The 17,450-nt window shown below is 53.3% G+C and overlaps 1 protein-coding gene across 1 annotated transcript in view; it reads left to right on the forward strand.

Annotated features, from left to right (window-relative positions):
- Positions 1-3,212: 3,212 nt before the first annotated feature.
- LOC135879988 (B-cell differentiation antigen CD72-like) overlaps positions 3,213-17,450 on the forward strand; it is a 37,318-nt gene continuing 23,080 nt past the window's right edge. Inside the window, exons 1-2 of the mRNA XM_065406046.1 lie at positions 3,213-3,297; positions 3,394-3,492. Coding sequence (XP_065262118.1) covers positions 3,213-3,297; positions 3,394-3,492 — 184 coding nt within the window. The remainder of the gene's footprint in view (positions 3,298-3,393; positions 3,493-17,450) is intronic.

A 17,450-nucleotide genomic window follows, 5' to 3' on the forward strand; every position in this document is an offset into this window, starting at 1 on the left:
CAGGCTCTGCCTCTCTCCCCATCTGGCCTCCTCAGTCAGTTCCCAGAGCCCCCAGTTTCCTCCAAAGGCCACGAGTTATCCCCCCGCACCTCCCACCTTCCTGCTCCTCCGTTCTGAGCTGGGGTCTGAGCTCTGCTTCCCTACGGAGAGAGGGGAAATCCTCACTAGCTAACCCTGCTCGTGAGATGCCGCTGAGCTGACCAGAGGGTGCGTCTGCCAGCGTACCTTACACCAGTGCCCTGGAGGGAACACGCTACGGCCCCTTGAGCCGGGATAACCACATCCATGCTGGGGCTTTGCCGGCTGTCACGGAGTCCCCGGGCGATGCTCTGGAACTGCTCCCCACAAAGCCAGTCAGGACTTTGGGGAGCCTCCTCTCCCTTGGAGCAGACGGTCTTCAGGGGAAGGAGCTCACACGGCTTCACCTCCTGGGTCTGACCTTGGAGCATTCAGCATATGCCCCTCCGTGCGCTTCCCACAGCGAGTCCGCCCAGGTGGGGTCCTGGGGAAGCCAGGGGGTCCTGCACCCCCATTTCGCAGTCAGACGTGACTCTCAGCCAGCCAGTAAAACAGAGGTTTATTAGACCACAGGAACACGGTCTAAAACAGAGCTTGTAGGTACAGAGAACAAGACCCCTCAGCCAGGTCCATTTTAAATTAATGGAGATATCCTATCTCCTAGAACTGGAAGGGACCTTGAAAGGTCATCAAGTCCAGCCCCCTGCCTTCACTAGCAGGACCAAGTACTGATTTTGCCCCAGATCCCTAAGTGGCCCTCTTAAGGATTGAACTCACAACCCTGGGTTTAGTAGACCAATGCTCAAACCACTGAGCTATGCTAGACAATGACCGCTACACTTCACTCCATGTCCCCAGCCAGCCCCAAACTGACTCACCCTCCAGCCCCTCCTCCTCTGGCTTTGTTCCTTTCCAGGGCCAGGAGATCACCTGGACTCTGTTCTCCAACACCTTTATCATCCCCTTGCAGGGGGAAAGGGTCCCGGCCATTAGTTGCCAGGAGACAGAGTGTCGGCCATTTATGTGCATTGGCCTTTATCCCACCACCTAGAGACTTAAGAAATGCATAGGGGAAACTGAGGCACCCCTACAGTATTCAGAGGAAACTGTAAGAACAGTCCCACTTTGTCACACCAGCACAGCGACATCGGTCGGGATGACATCCTCGTGCTCTGAGCCAACAGATCCAGGCTGGCAGAACAGTCAGCGTCGGCCCCAGCCCTCCATGGCAGCGACTCACAAAGTCTCCAGCTTCAACCACAGACCAAGCCAGAAGCTTCTCTTCCCAGCGCCCTGCCCTCTGCATGGAGCCAGTGCCGGGGCGTAGCTCCCAGGGCAGGGACAGCGTCTCCGTCCCAGTCTGAGCAGCACCTTGCACATGGCCAGGGGTGGCAAATCAATGCTGCAGCTCTTGCCAGCAGACAAGCTGCTCTGCTCTCCCCCAGAGTCACCCGGCCACAAAGGTCCTGTGACGGGTTGGATCACAGAATCCCCCTTGGGAGCTGCCACCTAATGTGCAAAGACTACCCCTGCTTCTGTTTTCCCTGCCAGCTCAAGACTCCAGCACCCTGTCTTGCTGAGCCAGACACTCCCATCTGGCTCCAGACACAGACCCAGGGTCTGAATCACTTGTCCCAAAGCTGCAAGTTTACCTGAAAACAGCTCATAGAAGTGTGCTTGTCTTTAGCACTCAGATTCCCAACTCCCAATGGGGTCTAAACCCAGATAAATCCGTTTTTGCCCTGCATAAGCTTTATGCAGGGTAAACTCCTAAATTGTTCGCCCTCTATAACACTGATAGAGAGATATGCACAGTTGTTTGCTCCCTCAGGTATTAATACATACTCTGAGTAAATTACTAAATAAAAAGTGATTTTATTAAATACAGACAGTAGGATTTAAGTGGTTCAAAGTAGTAACAGACAGAACAAAGTAAGTCACCAAGCAAAATAAAATAAAATGCGCAAATCTATGTCTAATCAAACTAAATACAGATAGTCTCACCCTCAGAGATGCTTCAGTAAGCTTTTTCTCAGACTGGACACCTTCCAGGCCTGGGCACAATTCTTTCCCCTGGTTCAGCTCTTGTTCCAGCTCAGGTGGTAGCTAGGGGATTCTCCATGATGGCTCCTCTCCCTTCTTTGTTCTCTTCCACCCCTTTATATATCTTTTGCATAAGGCGGGAACCCTTTGTCCCTCTGGGTTTCCACCCCCCCTCACTGGAAAAGCACCAGGTTAAAGATGGATTCCAGTTCAGGTGACATGATCACATGTCACTGCAAGACTTCATTACTCACTTACCAGCACACATGTATACAGGAAGACTCACAGGTAAACACAGTCATCTGCAGACAATGGTCCTTGTTAATGGGAGTCATCAAGATTCCAAACCATCATTAATGGCCCACACTTTACATAATTACAATAGGCCCTCAGAGTTATGTTTTATATTTCTAGTTTTAGATACAAGAGTGGTACATTTCTACAAATAGGATGATCACACTCAGTAGATTATGAGCTTTGTAATGATACCTTACAAGAGACCTTTTGCACAAAGCATACCCCAGTTGCATTATATTCACTTATTATCAAGTTTTTATAAAACCATATAGACTGCACAACGTCATAGGTCCCTCCCCAGTAATCCCAGTGGGGTCTGGAGCGACTCTGCCTCCGCCAGGCTGGGCATCTCCATACAGATCATGGGGTGAATCGCTCCAGCCCCCCAGCCTGCTCCTGGCCTGGGCCAGGGGCCTTTCCTGTAAGTTCATTAGATCCAGGGGAGGGATCAGGACTTTCTCTGCTTGGAGACAGTAAAAGGGAAGTTGTTGCTGGCGAGATCCCATCTGCGCTTGGCCGGCCCCAGCTGCTCAGAGCCCTATGCAAACTTCTGCTTCCTGCGATCTGAGAGATCACTTTTCTTCTGCCACAGAGTGAGTGAGCTAGCGCCTCTGCCAGCGCCGACTGGGCACAGCCGGTCCCTCCACAGCCAGCGCCGACTGGGCACAGCCGGTCCCTCCACAGCCAGCGCCGACTGGGCACAGCCGGCCCCTTCACAGCCAGCGCCGACTGGGCACAGCCGGCCCCTCCCCAGCCAGCGCCGACTGGGCACAGCTGGCCCCCTCTCCAGCCAGCGTCACAGAGGCACTGCCAGCCCCTCCCCAGTGAGCCCTGCGGGCACAGCCGGCTCCCAGATGGCCCAGAGCGTCGTTTATGCCGACCTGAGGTTCGTGAAGGCCCCTCGGGGGAACAGCACGTGCTCCAGGTCTCAGGAGGCAGGTAAGAGTTGACGTGCCCCCTGCGTGGTGCCAACCCCTGCCCTGAGCCAGGCCTGTAGACTAACCAGCGCCCCCTCCTGTCTGCCCCTCCCTGCAGCGCTCGCAGACGAGGACGATGCGGAGCTCACCTACGAGAACATCCAGCTGGCCCAGACTGGGGAGGTGAAGCGGGGGCAAGGAGCGGAGCAGAGCAAAGGTCAGTGTGTGGCTGTTCCCCCCACCCCCAGCCCAGAGGTCCTGGGGGGAGCAAGCCGGGCAGGTACCCAGGGCCTCCCGCTCCCTTTGCGGGGACCCTGCCCCGTCCCCAGGCCTGGCACACAGAGCGAGCGGGATCGCTTGGTAAGCTGGGGCCAGGCAAACAGCGGCAGAGCCCTCCCCTTGGGGAGCAGGACCGCAACCGGCGGGCAGAGCGGGGCTGTGTCCAGGGAGCAGCGACTCGGGAGGGGTGTTGGGGGTCACAGTGGATGGACGGAAGACGAGTGCCCAGCGTGATGCTGAGGCACAAGGGGCTAACGCGACCCTGGGGTGCACAAACAGGGGAGCAGGTGGGAGGGGGTAACCTCTGTACATGGCGTCGGTGAGGCCGACCCGGGATCTTGCGCCCAGCTCTGGGGACTGCGTTCGATAGAAAGCTAGCTAGATTGTCGGGCTCAATGGGTAGTGTTCAACGGCTCCATGTCTAGTTGGCAGCCGGTTTCAAGCAGAGTGCCCCAAGGGTTGGTCCTGGGGCTGGTTTTGTTCAATATCTTCATTAAGGATCTGGAGGATGGCGTGGACTGCACTCTCAGCAAGTTTGCAGATGACACTAAACTGGGAGGAGTGGTAGATACGCTGGAGGGTAGGGATAGGATACAGAGGGACCTAGACAAATTGGAGGATTGGGCCAAAAGAAACCTGATGAGATTCAACAAGGACAAGTACAGAGTCCTGCACTTAGGATGGAAGAATCCCATGCGCTGCTACAGACTAGGGACCGAGTGGCTAAGCAGCAGTTGTGCAGAGAAGGACCTAGGGATTACAGTGGACGAGAAGCTGGATATGAGTCAGCAGTGTGCCCTTGTTGCCAAGAAGGCTAACAGCATATTGGGCTGCATTAATAGGAGCATTGCCAGCAGATCGAGGGACGTGATTATTCCCCTCTATTCGGCATTGGTGAGGCCACATCTGAAGTCCAGTTTTGGGCCCCACACTACAAGAAGGATGTGGAAAAATGGGAAGAGTCTAGCGGAGGGCAACAAAAATGCTTAGGGGGCTGGGGCACATGACTTACGAGGAGAGGCTGAGGGAACTGGGATTGTTTAGTCTGCAGAAGAGAAGAATGAGGGGGATTTGATAGCAGCCTTCAACTACCTGAAGGGGGGTTCCAAAGAGAATGGAGCTCGGCTGTTCTCAGTGGTGGCAGATGACAGAACAAGGAGTAATGGTCTCAAGTTGCAGTTGGGGAGGTTTAGGTTGGATATTAGGAAACACTATTTCACTAGGAGGGTGGTGAAGCACTGGAATGGGTTCCCTAGGGAGGTGGTGGAATCTCCTTCCTTAGAGGTTTTTAAGGCCCGGCTTGGCAAAGCCCTGGCTGGGATGATTTAGTTGGGGATTGGTCCTGCTTTGAGCAGGGGGTTGGACTAGATACCTCCTGAGGTCCCTTCCAACCCTGATATTCTATGATAGAGGATGCTGGGGGCCGGGAAGCGTCACAGCAATGACTGGAGGGCTGGAGGAAACGCCGGGGAATGAGCAAGACCCCGTCCGGCAGCAGCTGGCCAGGTGATGTTCTCAGGGTCTGACACCGGCCCCGCCAGAGTCCCGGCGCTGAAGGGCTCCTCGGTCTAGCCGGGACAGGCAGGCCAAGAGCCCAGGGCTGGAAGCTGAAGCCAGACAAATGCCAGTTCGGAACCATCCCACGTTTAAGGCTGAGGGTCGTTGACCCTTGGCACAGCCAGCCAGGGGCTGTGGGGGGTTCGCCGTCTCCTGGTGGCTTCAGCCCCAGCCTGGCGACCGTCTGGAGCATGTGTTAGTCAGACCCGTCTCTGGGCTCAGTCCAGGGGACTGGGTGCGAGCCCATGACCTGGGCTCTAACTCTAGGACCCCCCTGCTGTGCTGGCTCACCCCCCCCCCCCCTGAGGGGACCTTACCCAGGTGGCTGTGCCCTGAGGGGGCCCCCCCGCTTAGCCTGACCCCCAAGCCGTCAGCCGAGCTCTGCAGAGCTTGGGCCCCGGGGGTTCTGGGGAGGAGAGCCGCTCCCCATCACATCCTGCAGCAGTGCCTATGTGAACTGATCCCTGCCAGGAAAGCGCTGAACCACCATGGCCGACTAGGGGTCTGGCCCCAGGCACAGGTTTGCACAGCCTGTCCCACTCCCCACCCCCCACTGGAGCAGTTTATTCATAAAAGGAAAAAGATAGAGATGAGAGTTAGAATTGGTTAAATGGGATCAATTCCATACAGTAATGGCAAAGTTCTTGGTTCAGGCTTGCAGCAGCGATAGAATAAACTGCAGGTTCAAATCAAGTCTCTGGAACATCCCCAGCTGGGATGGGTCATTCAGTCCTTTGTTCAGAGCTTCACTTTGTAGTCAAGTCCCTCCAGAGGTCAGAAGCAGGATTGAAGACAAGATGGAGGAGATGCAGCTGCCTTTTATAGTCTCTTGCCATGTGGCTTGTGCTTCCTTTGTTCCAACTACAAGCTGCCCAGCACATGGCCTGGAAAAACCTCAGAGTTCTGTCCATAGGCCTGTCCATAGGCCTGTCACAAGGTGAATCTGCCTTCTCTCAATGGGTCAATTGCATTAGCTGATGGTCCTTAATGGGCCATCAAGCAGGCTAGGCAGAGCTAACACCAGTTTGTCTGCGGTGTCACCCAGAAGCACAGCACAAGTTTGAAATACAGATAGTACAGAGCCAATATTCATAACTTTAAATACAAAAATGATACATGCCTAAAGATAGCATAATCATAGAATATCAGGGTTGGAAGGGACCTCAAGAGATCATCTACAACCCCCTGCTCAAAACAGGACGAATCCCCAACTAAATCATCCCAGCCAGGGCTTCGTCAAGCCTGACCTTAAAAACTCTAAGGAAGGAGATTCCACCACCTCCCTAGGGAACCCATTCCAGTGCTTCACCACCCCCCTAGTGAAAAAGTTTTTCCTAATATCCAACCTAAACCTCCCCCGCTGCGACTTGAGACCATTACTCCTTGTTCTGTCATCTGCCACCACTGAGAACAGTCTAGATCCGTCCTCTTTGGAACCCCCCTTCAGGTAGTTGAAAGCAGCTATCAAATCCCCCCTCATTCTTCTCTTCTGCAGACTAAACAATCCCAGTTCCCTCAGCCTCTCCTCATAAGTCATGTGCTCCAGCCCCCTAATCATTTTTGTTGCCCTCTGCTGTACTCTTCCAATTTTTCCACATCCTTCTTGTAGTGTGGGGCCCAAAACTGGACACAGTACTCCAGATGAGGCCTCACCAATGTCGAATAGAGGGGAACAATCACGTCCCGCCATCTGCTGGCAATGCCCCTACTTATACTGCCCAAAATGCTGTTAGCCTTCTTGGCGGCAAGGGCACACTGTTGACTCATATCCAGCATCTCGTCCACTGTAACCCCTAGGTCCTTTTCTGCAGAACTGCTGCCTAGCCATTCGGTCCCTAGTCTGTAACAGGGCATGGGATTCTTCCTTCTTAAGTGCAGGACTCTGCACTTGTCCCTGTTGAACCTCATCAGGTTTCTTTTGGCCCAATCCTCTAATTTGTCTCGGTCCCTCTGTATCCTATCCCTACCCTCCAGCGTATCTACCACTCCTCCCAGTTTAGTGTCATCTGTCATCTGCTGAGGGTGCAGTCCACACCATCCTCCAGATCATTAATGAAGATATTGAACAAAACCGGCCCCAGGACCGACCCTTGGGGCATGCTGCTTGATACCGGCTGCCAACTAGACAAGGAGTCATTGATCAGTACCTGTTGAGCCCGACGATCTAGCCAGCTTTCTATCCACCATATAGTCAATTCATCTAGCCCATACTACTTTAACTTTCTGGCAAGAATATTGTGGGAGATCGTATCAAAGGCTTTACTAATGTCAAGGAATAACACATCCACTGCTTTCCCCTCATCCACAGACCCAGTTATCTCCTCATAGAAGGCAATTAGGTTAGTCAGGCATGACTTGCCCTTGGTGAATCCATGCTGACTGTTCCTGATCACTTTCCTCTCCTCTAAGTGCTTCAGAATTGATTCATTCAGGACCTGCTCCATGATTAATCATAACCAGCAAATCATAACCTTCCCATAGACCTCACACAACAACCTTTGTACAATATTTGATGCAAATATATAACAGTGGTTGCAACAATCATCTATACGGTTAGAGTTTGTCATTAACGTCACACCCCAATGCAAAATTGATGCAGGAAGGGATGACACAGACATCACTGACTGCATCCCAAGAGCTCCCCATCCTGGGTTCTGTCTTACTACAGCTAGTATTGGGTTTATATATGGAGATATACCTATCTCCTAGAACTGGAAGGGACCCCAAAAGGTCATCAAGTCCACCCCCCTGCCTTCACTAGCAGGACCAAGTACTGATTTTACCCCAGATCCTTAAGTGGCCCTCTCAAGGATTGAACTCACAACCCTGGGTTTAGCAGGCCAATGCTCAAACCACTGAGCTATCCCTCCCCCCTAAAGCTGTATCAGGACATTATCTGTATAACAGAAATGGTTTATCAGAGTCATGTTCAATAACATGATTGAATCTCTTTACAAACTCAAGGTAAAACCTGGTTAGAACAATAGTGGATTGGATCTGCTCTTGCAGCAGGATTCCTGTATGTCTCATGTGATCTTGCCAAGAGCTAAAGAACATAGCTACTTTATCCATACAAGCTCTGCAAAATGTTTGGAACTCAATTAACATTAATACAATGTAGATGTTAATATTGTTCATAGTACAGGAATCTTGGCATTTAGCCATGAAAGCAATATGGTGGTGTGCCTCAGTTTCCCTTTTCATACAGCACATCAGGTCTGGAATGTCTTTTCTTCTGTGAAAAGTTCCAATACTGTTTACAAGCATTAACTGGGAAACATCAGTATAACAAGGCTTTTTAACATAAAGTGTGTTTTTATGCAGTACTCTCAATATGTTCAAGGGATTTTCCAAAAGTTTAGGCACATTGTACATTTTTACAGTTCTTGGTAAGAGCAACACAGTTACAAAAATTACCATTAGCAATAACAACAAATCCATTACAAGTGTCCATCTACAATCATGTTTTCTATGCCACACCTTTGGCTCAATACCATTGGGGTTTTGGCATTTTAGGGTTACCCTGTGGCTTTCTTTTGTAAAATTAAGTTCTCTTTCCTCCTTGTCCTGAAGGATCAAACCCTGATTTCTCTTGCTTAACAGAATTCACTGGCTGATTGGCCGGGCTCTCTGTGCTAACAGCTATTGGCAAGTCTTTCTTCTCCCTGTCAGCCAGGTAATTTGCATCAACACAGACAGGAGCCTGTTCACCAGTTTCAGATTCTTAACTGCTACATGGAATCAGATGTTAATTCCACTGAGAGCCTACAAGTCAGATCCCAGGTGTCCAGAGATGAGTTTACCTGCCCTCCCCTGCATTCTCCAGAGATTAATTGCCCAGCTCTGCAGAGTCAGCTACCCAGCCTTCCCTCTGAACCGGAGACACAGACTGTTCACTCACAGAATCTGCATGGAGACATTTCTGTCCCCACAACATTGTCTTCCCAACAAACTGGGCAAGCACAGCCACTTGGTCATAGGGCTGTTCAACTTTCTTAACAATTTTCATTCCATTTGAGACCGTCTCAAAGCTACCCACACTGGATCTTTCAAAAGGAAAGTCAGTGGATCCATTCACCACAGAAAATTTCTGGCTGTTAGGAACTGAAACTTTCTTGATTGAATCACTTTCACATGCCTCAGTTGTAGCAAACTGCTTGCACAGATTTCCATGAGGATTCCTTTCCCCAGCAGCTTTTCTAAGTAACAATTCATCCCTTTCAGAAATTCTGCCCTTACCCTCTTCACCTAGGGCTTGCTCTAAAGGAACACTTCCCTGAGCAACAACAGACTTTTTCTGGGTCTTACTTACATCCAGGATCACCTTTGGCCCATCAGGCAGATTCCTACACAATCCCCTTTTAGGCAAACTCCTAGACTCACTAGATGAAAGGTTAGAGGTACTCTCCTTCCCTCTGCAACTTTCCTCACAGTCACTGGCAGCATGCAGGTTACCAGGCTCAGCACATGCAAGCTTAGGAATCATTTCCTCCTTGTTGCAAGTCTCCAAACGGTCAGTGGGTAACAATCAGATCACCATTCTGCTCTCCCTGGGCCCTGGCTAGGGTATCACCCTGATTAGGCAGAGTTGCTACACCCTTTCCCAGAAACACACTAGCAACAGGCAAAGCAACAGTACCAGGAATCATTTGATTCCTGGGATTTTGCTAGGACACTAACTGGATGCAACCTAGTTACAATGCCATTCTCCCCAGCAGACACAAACTTAGGACCATTCCCTTCCTGGGGTTTAGTTGAATCCAAAACCAACTCTGAGACAACTGCACTACCCTCAACCATCACAGGCTGAAAGGCACCTTCTGTCTGCTCCACAGACAAAGAAGAGCCGGATAAACCTTCTCCTTTAGCAGACACACAGTTTGGGACCTCATTTTCCATGTCCCAGCACACGGCTGTTCGCAGACAACTGCTTGGAGACTGGGGTAGCTCCCCCAAGGGCCAAGTCAATACCCCTGACAGACACAGGCACATTTCCTTCACTGTCCCCAATTCTCCGCACAGGAAACATGTAAGGGATAGGGACACTCATCTTCCACTAACCTTGCCTTCCCAAACTGCTGACTAGACAAAGCCATCAGCTCACAAGGCTGCCTGGGCGCCTCCAAACCTTCCTTACGAGGCACATGGCCACTCCCAATGGATAAACTGCTGCTCTTCTCACTACACTGAGCTACTTCCAGCAAATCACAGTTACCCTGTCCAGGTTCACTTTTACAAGCTGTACTTGCCCCTAATCCATCACCCATCCAAAATCTACCCTTTCCTTCCTCAGTTAGGGCTTCCACCTGACCAGCCACTTTAATCTGCTTGTAGCCAGGTAATGACTCACCAGTGCGGCACCTCCTGCTGGTTGTCTCAGGAATTAGCTCTTCCAGCCCACAGCACCCTCTGCAGGCTGGTGTCTCACCTGCCACTGGCCCCCTTGTCCATCCTGGACCCCAGTGCCCCTTACCTTGGGGTGCTGCCCCCTGGCAGTGCCCCCACACTCTGGGTCTCCCCTCCTAGGGGAACCCCCAACCCTCTAAACCCACCTTGCCTCAGTAGCTACTGCCAGTCACCATCTAGTCCCCGCTCCCTGGGGCAGACACAGTCTGTCACGGCCACTCATCACTGGCGGGGGGGGGGGGGGGTTTGGACCTGCTGCCTTTGTCTAACCCTGGGCGGCACCTCTGCAGCCCCAATACCTGCTTTGGGCCTTCACCAAGGCCTCAGCCTGGGGAGCTGCCCAGCTCTGCTCCAGTTCAGGTCCTTCTCTCCCTCCACACCTAGAGAGAGACTGACTGTGCTCCTGGCTCACAGCCCTTTTATAGGGCCAGCTGGGGCTGCTTCCCCAATCAGCCCAGCGTTTTTCAGGAGCAGGGCAACTACCCTGCTACACTACTCCTGAGAAACATTTTCCCGACCAATGAGTTCTTTCTGCGCTTGATCTAATTCCAGATTTGCTTCTGAGATGTTAGACAGACATTCAGACACTTCATTCACAGCCAAACAGCTATTTCCCCACCGGTTAGAGCCCCCCTCCACCTGGTCGTAGCATAATGGGTTAAATACAGAAAACTGCTCACTCCAGTTTCCCAGTATCACCACCAGTGCCACTCGTTGCGGGGACAAATGGTTATGAAAACCGAGACCCCAGTAAAAGAAAAAAGGTTCATCTGATCCCATAGGACCGAGCCCCAGACCCAGGTCAATATACAAATCAGATCTTACCCACAAATCACACTGTTGCCAATCCTTTAGAATCTAAAAGTTTATTCATAAAAAGAAAAATATATAGATGACAGTTAAAATTGACTAAATGGAATCAATTACATACAGTAAATGGCAAAGTTCTTGGTTCAGGCTTATAGCAGTGATGGAATAAACTGCAGGTTCAAATCAAGTCTCTGGAACATCCCCAGCTAGGATGGGTCCTTCAGTCCTTTGTTCAGAGCTTCAGTTTGCAGCAAAGTTCCTCCAGCGGTATGAAGCAGGATTGAAGACAAGATGGAGAAGATGCAGCTGCCTTTCATAGTCTCTTGCCATGTGGCTTGTGCTTTCTTTGTTCCAACCACAAACTATCCAGCACATGGCATGGAAAAACCTGAGTTCTGTCCATAGGCAATATCTGATGGTCCTTAATGGGCCATCAAGCAGGCTAGGCAGAGCTGATGCCAAATTGTCTAGGGTGTCACCCAGAAGCATAACACAAGTTTGAAATACAGACAGTATACAGCCAATACTTATAACTTTAAAAACAAAAATGATACATGCATACAGATAGCATAATCATAACCAGCAAATGATAACCTTGTCTTAGACACCTTACACGACAACGTTTGTTCGATAGAATCTTAGACTCATAGACTTTAAGGTCAGAAGGGACCATTATGATCATCTAGTCTGACCTGCACAACGCAGGCCACAGAATCTCACCCACCCACTCCTGTATCAAACCTGTGTCTGAGCCATTGAAGTCCTCAAATAGTGGTTTAAAGACTTCAAGGTGCAGAGAATCCTCCAGCAAGCGACCCGTGCCCCACGCCGCAGAGGAAGGTGTCACGGAGTGTGGGGGGACACAAGGCCCTGCACCCCCGGCTTCCTGCGATTCACCATGACTCTCAGCCAGCCAGTAAAGCCGAAGGTTTATTTAGACGACAGGAACACAGTCCAAGACAGGTCTTGCAGGTACAGACAATAGGACCCTCTTAGTTTGGTCCATCTTGGGGCCCCAGGGACTCCACAGCCCCGTTGGGGGGGGGGGTGTCAGAGCCCCATCTGGGCTCCTCTCCATTACACCAGCCAGCTCCTGACTCTCACTCCCTCCAGCGTCTCTCACCCAGCCTCCCCCCGGCTCCTCCCCCAGCCTTTGTCCAGTTTCCCAGGCAGAGGTGTCACCTGGCCCCAACCCCCCTCCTGGGTTCTCACATTACATGCTCAGGTATCTTCCCTCAAGGCCAGTCTCCCATCCCCCACTGCAGACCGTCCCAGCCGAACTCCCCTGCAACCTTTCCCGGCCAACACTCCCCACTCAGCATTTAAAGACCACATTAACAACAGTCCCAGTTTGTCACAGAAGGCGAAACCCCCCCAGGGCTTCTGCCAATCTGCCCTAGAGGAAAATTCCTTCCCGACCCCAAATATGGCGATCAGTGAAACCCTGAACATGTGGGCAAGACTCACCAGCCAGCACCCAGAAAAGAATTCTCTGTAGTAACTCAGATCCCACCCCATCTAACATCCCATCACAGACCATTGGGCATATTTACCGCTAGTAGTCAAAGACGAATTAGTTGCCATTATACTATCATTATACCATCCCCTCCATAAACTTATCAAGCTTAGTCTTGAAGCCAGATATGTCTTTTGCCCCCACTGTTTCCCTCGGAAGGCTGTTCCAGAACTTCACTCCTCTGATGGTTAGAAACCTTCGTCTAATTTCAACTCTAAACTTCCTGATGGCCAGTTTATATCCATTTGTTCTTGTGTCCACATTAATAACAGGAGTACTTGTGGCACCTTAGAGACTAACAAATTTATGTCCACATTGGTACTGAGCTTAAATAATTCCTCTCCCTCCCTGGTATTTATCCCTCTGATATATTTATAAAGAGCAATCCCCTCAGCCTTCTTTTGGTTAGGCTAAACAAGCCAAGCTCTTTGAGTCTCCTTTCATAAGACAGGTTTTCCATTCCTCGGATCATCCTAGTAGCCCTTCTCTGTACCTGTTCCAGTTTGAATTCATCCTTTTTAAACATGGGAGACCAGATATTTGCTGCAAATATATAGCAGTGGTTGCAACAGTGATCTATACGGTTACAGTTTATGTTAATAACGTCACACTGTTATTATAGTCAGCGGTAACGCGAGGAGCCTGCAGGCCCGTCTCCTGGAAGACATTAGCTTCAGCAGTTCGCGTACAGCTTGAGGCCTATGAACAGCCCAACGGAAACCCAAGTATTGGGGAGCTGAAAATAGAGGGTTTAAAGGGAAATTCTGACCACAGGGACAACCAACCACCAGAGTGTCATGGCAATGAACTGACATCTATAACAGGTACATGAGCTACATCCGCAGACACCTAAACACAAGCGGCCATGGTAGCGAATTGTCGTATATGATAATAAGGGCTGTGTCCTGTGTCCCCACTGGCTGCAGAGCCCCTGTGTAACAGCCCTGGGGCGTGGAGCCCTACAGAGCTGCTGCGGCTGACGCTCGCTGGAGCCTCCTTTGGTGGGGGCCCGGCTGAAGCTGCCTCCCCCTGCCGCTCGGAGGGGCTGGGGCCTGGGCTCTGAGTGGAGCTGCGAGCGCCCAGTGTAGCCAGCCAGGGACCAGGCCCCAGGCCCAGTGCCTGCAGCAGGCTGGCCTGGCCACAGAGAGGAAATCCAGTGGCTGGTGGGGTGTGCGTGGGGACAGCCCGCACGAGGAGCATGGAGCCACTCACAGGGCCTCAGACCCCCACGCAGGCCCCTCTGACACGGCCCCCATCAGGCTCCGAGCGAGGGAGAACAGACCTCTTGGGCAGAGACGGGTGCTGTGACGAACTGGGACTGTTCTTAATGTGGTCTTTGAATGCTGAGTGGGGAGTGTTGGCTGGGAAGGCAGGGGGGTTTGACTGGGACGGTCTGCATTGGGGGATGGGAGACTGGCCTTGAGGGAAGATACCTGAGCATGTAACGTGAGAACCCAGGAAGGGGTTAGAGGCCAGGTGACGCCTTGCCCGGGACACTGAACAAAGGCTGGGGGAGGAGACGCTGGGGAGAGGGAGAGTTTCAGGAGCTGGCTGGTAATGGAGGGGAGCCCAGATGGGGCTCTGACCCCCCAATGGGGCTGTGGTGCCCCTGGGACCCCTAGATGGACCAAACTAAGGGGGTCCTGTTGTCTGTACCTGCAAGACCTGTCTTGGACCGTGTTCCTGTCATCTAAATAAACCTTCTGCTTTACTGGCTGGCTGAGAGTCATGGTGAATCGCAGGAAGCCGGGTGTGCAAGGCCTTGTCTCCCCCCACACTCCGTGACAACTGGTGGCAGAAGTGGGATGTACTGCACCCCGTGAATGGTGCTTCCTGCAGTAAGTGACTGGAGAGGAGTAAACCGAAGGGGGATTGAGGGAGACGGGTTGGGCAATTAACCCCTGGGAGTGTGTGACCAGCGAGGTCTTTTGCACTAACAGGGTTCCCCTGGGGATTGCAGCGAGCGGTCCCAGGGGCGGAGGAATCTGCAGCTCGACCCTGGCAGAGAGGGGGTGACCTGAAGAAGGGCTGGCACACTAGGGGTCCCCCTGGAACGGTGGAAAGCGGAGAGCACAGGCCAGCGAGTGGCCAGCAGGAGGATGTATTCTAAACGCCTTAAGAGCGACCTGGTGGAGCTGTGCAGGCAGAGGGGGCTGCGCATTGGGAGGTCCACCAAAGAACAGCTCATTGCCCAGCTGGAGGAGAGGGATCGCTTGGATGAACCGAGCCCTGTCCCTGAGGGAAGCCGCCCGGCGGATGCAGCGTGGGCCCCGGGGCCTGACATGGCTGGGAGGGGTCAGACTGCTGCCGAGGACATCCCGAGACCCTACCTACCTATGCCTCGGGGAGGGGTTGGGGGAAGCCCAGCGAATACCGAGGGCACCCTGACCCCGGCGGCCAGCAGGGGATCGTCCTGGCGGAGCTCCCCGTCCCGGGAGCGGATGCAACTGGAATGTGACAGGGAAACGAGACTGAAAGAGCTCGAGTTAAGGCAGCAAGAACTGAAGCAGGAGCGGGAAGAGAAGGAGAAACAACGTCAGCATGAGCGGGAAGAGCGGGTAGAACGGGAAAGACAGCGTCAGCATGAGCTGGAACTGGCCAGGCTGAGGAGCAGTGGGGCCCCAGCTGCGGTGAGCGAGGGGGGACCCAAGACTGCAAGGAGCTTTGATAAGGGCTTCCTGGCCCAGCGTAAGGAGGGGGAGGACATGGATACCTTCCTGACGGCCTTTGAGAATACCTGCGAGCTGCTCCAGGTTGACCCTGCAGACAGGCTCCAGTTTCTCATCCCCTCACTGGACCCCACAGCCAGGGAGGTGTACAGCCGAATGAACGGGGTGGAGACAGGGGACTACGAACTGTTCAAAAAGGCCCTGCTCCACGAGTTTGGGCTGACCCCTGAGATGTACCGGCAAAGGTTCCGGAATCAGCGTAAAACCCGTGAGGTCACATACCTACAACTAGCCAACCGGGCGCAGGGGTATGCCCGCAAGTGGACGGCTGGGGCCCAAACTAAAGAAGATCTGCTTGACCTATTCGTACTGGAGCACCTGTATGAGCAGTGCCCATCCGACCTGAAGCGATGGTTGATGGACCAAAAGCCAGAGAACCCGCAGCACGCAGGCCAGCTGGCCGACGAGTTTGTGAACAGTCGGGCAGGGGATAACCGGGAGGAGTCCCAAAGGAACAGGCCCGCCACAACGCAGAGAGAGAGTCACCATGGGACCTCCCAGCGGGAAAATACGGAAAACCCCCATCAAAGGGGAACATCCGGCGTCAGGGCCATCCGACCCACTCGAGGGGACCCACGGGACATGGGCTGCTATCACTGTGGCCAAAGAGGCCACATAAGGGCCCAGTGCCTCAGGCTCAGGGATAGACTGAGCGGACCCAACCCACAGAGGGTTGACTGGGTAGAGACCCAGCCGGGCGAGAGGCAGCGTTCCCAGGCAAGCGGGGCTGGCAGCGTACCACCTGCTAAGGAGGGAGGAGAGCTCCAGGCCAGCTCCTCTGGGGGGCTGGATGCTCCAGACTCAGGGTTTTTGGTTTATACGGTGGGCGCGGGGTGGTCCCTGCGGAGCGAGTACCTTGTTCCCCTGGAGGTGGATGGGAGGAAGGTCAATGGATACTGGGATATGGGCGCAGAGGTGACGCTGGCCCGGCTCGAGGTGGTGGCCCCAGATCGGGTGGTGCCCAACACCTACCTGACCCTGACGGGGGTGGGCAGAACCCCATTCAAGGTGCCCATGGCGAGGGTACACGTGAAGTGGGGGGCCAAGGAGGGCCCCAAGGATGTGGGGGTACACCCGTATTTGCCCACTGAGGTGTTGATGGGGGGGGACCTGGAGGACTGGCCAAGCAACCCCCAAAGTGCACTGGTTGTGACCCACAGTCAGAGCCGGCGAGGGGCACTGCGCCCTGACCTTGGGGAGGGGGGCCTTGCCCGAGGCGCAGGACCCTAACCTGGTGGGGAGGGAACACCCAGGGACACGGCTCAGGGAGGCTGCGGCTTCAGACCCAGCCGGCGAGAGAGAGCAGGTGGCCATCCCTGTCCCAGCTGCTGAGTTCCAGGCCGAGGTGCAGAAAGATCCCTCCTTACGGAAGATAAGGGACCTGGCCGACCTCGGTGCGGTACAGACCATGGGGAGAGGCGGCCGGAAAAGGTTCCTGTGGGAGAAGGGGTTCCTGTACCGAGAATGGGCTCCCCCAGGGAAAATGGAGTCAGGGGGGATCAGGAGGCAGCTGGTGGTCCCCCAGAAGTATCGCCGCCAGCTGCTGTACCGGGCCCATGACATTCCCCTCTCAGGGCACCAGGGAACCTGGCGTACCCAGCAGAGGCGGCTACGGAGCTTTTACTGGCCTGGGGCCTTTGTTACAGTCCGACAGTACTGCCGATCCTGTGACCCCTGTCAGAGGGGAAGGAAGGCCCAGGACAAGGGGAAAACGGCTTTAGGACCCTTGCCCAGCATAGAGGAGCCTTTCCAGAGGGTGGCCAAGGTCAAAAGGGGGGCTCTGATCCAAGAGAGCCCGAAGCACAGACCTCCAGACTGGAGCGCTGGGAGAAGACCACAGCCCAGTTGGAACCCCAGGGGTATTGGGGTGGGAAAAGG

This window comes from Emys orbicularis, chromosome 6 (assembly GCF_028017835.1).
Source record: "Emys orbicularis isolate rEmyOrb1 chromosome 6, rEmyOrb1.hap1, whole genome shotgun sequence".
NCBI lineage: Eukaryota > Metazoa > Chordata > Testudines > Emydidae > Emys > Emys orbicularis.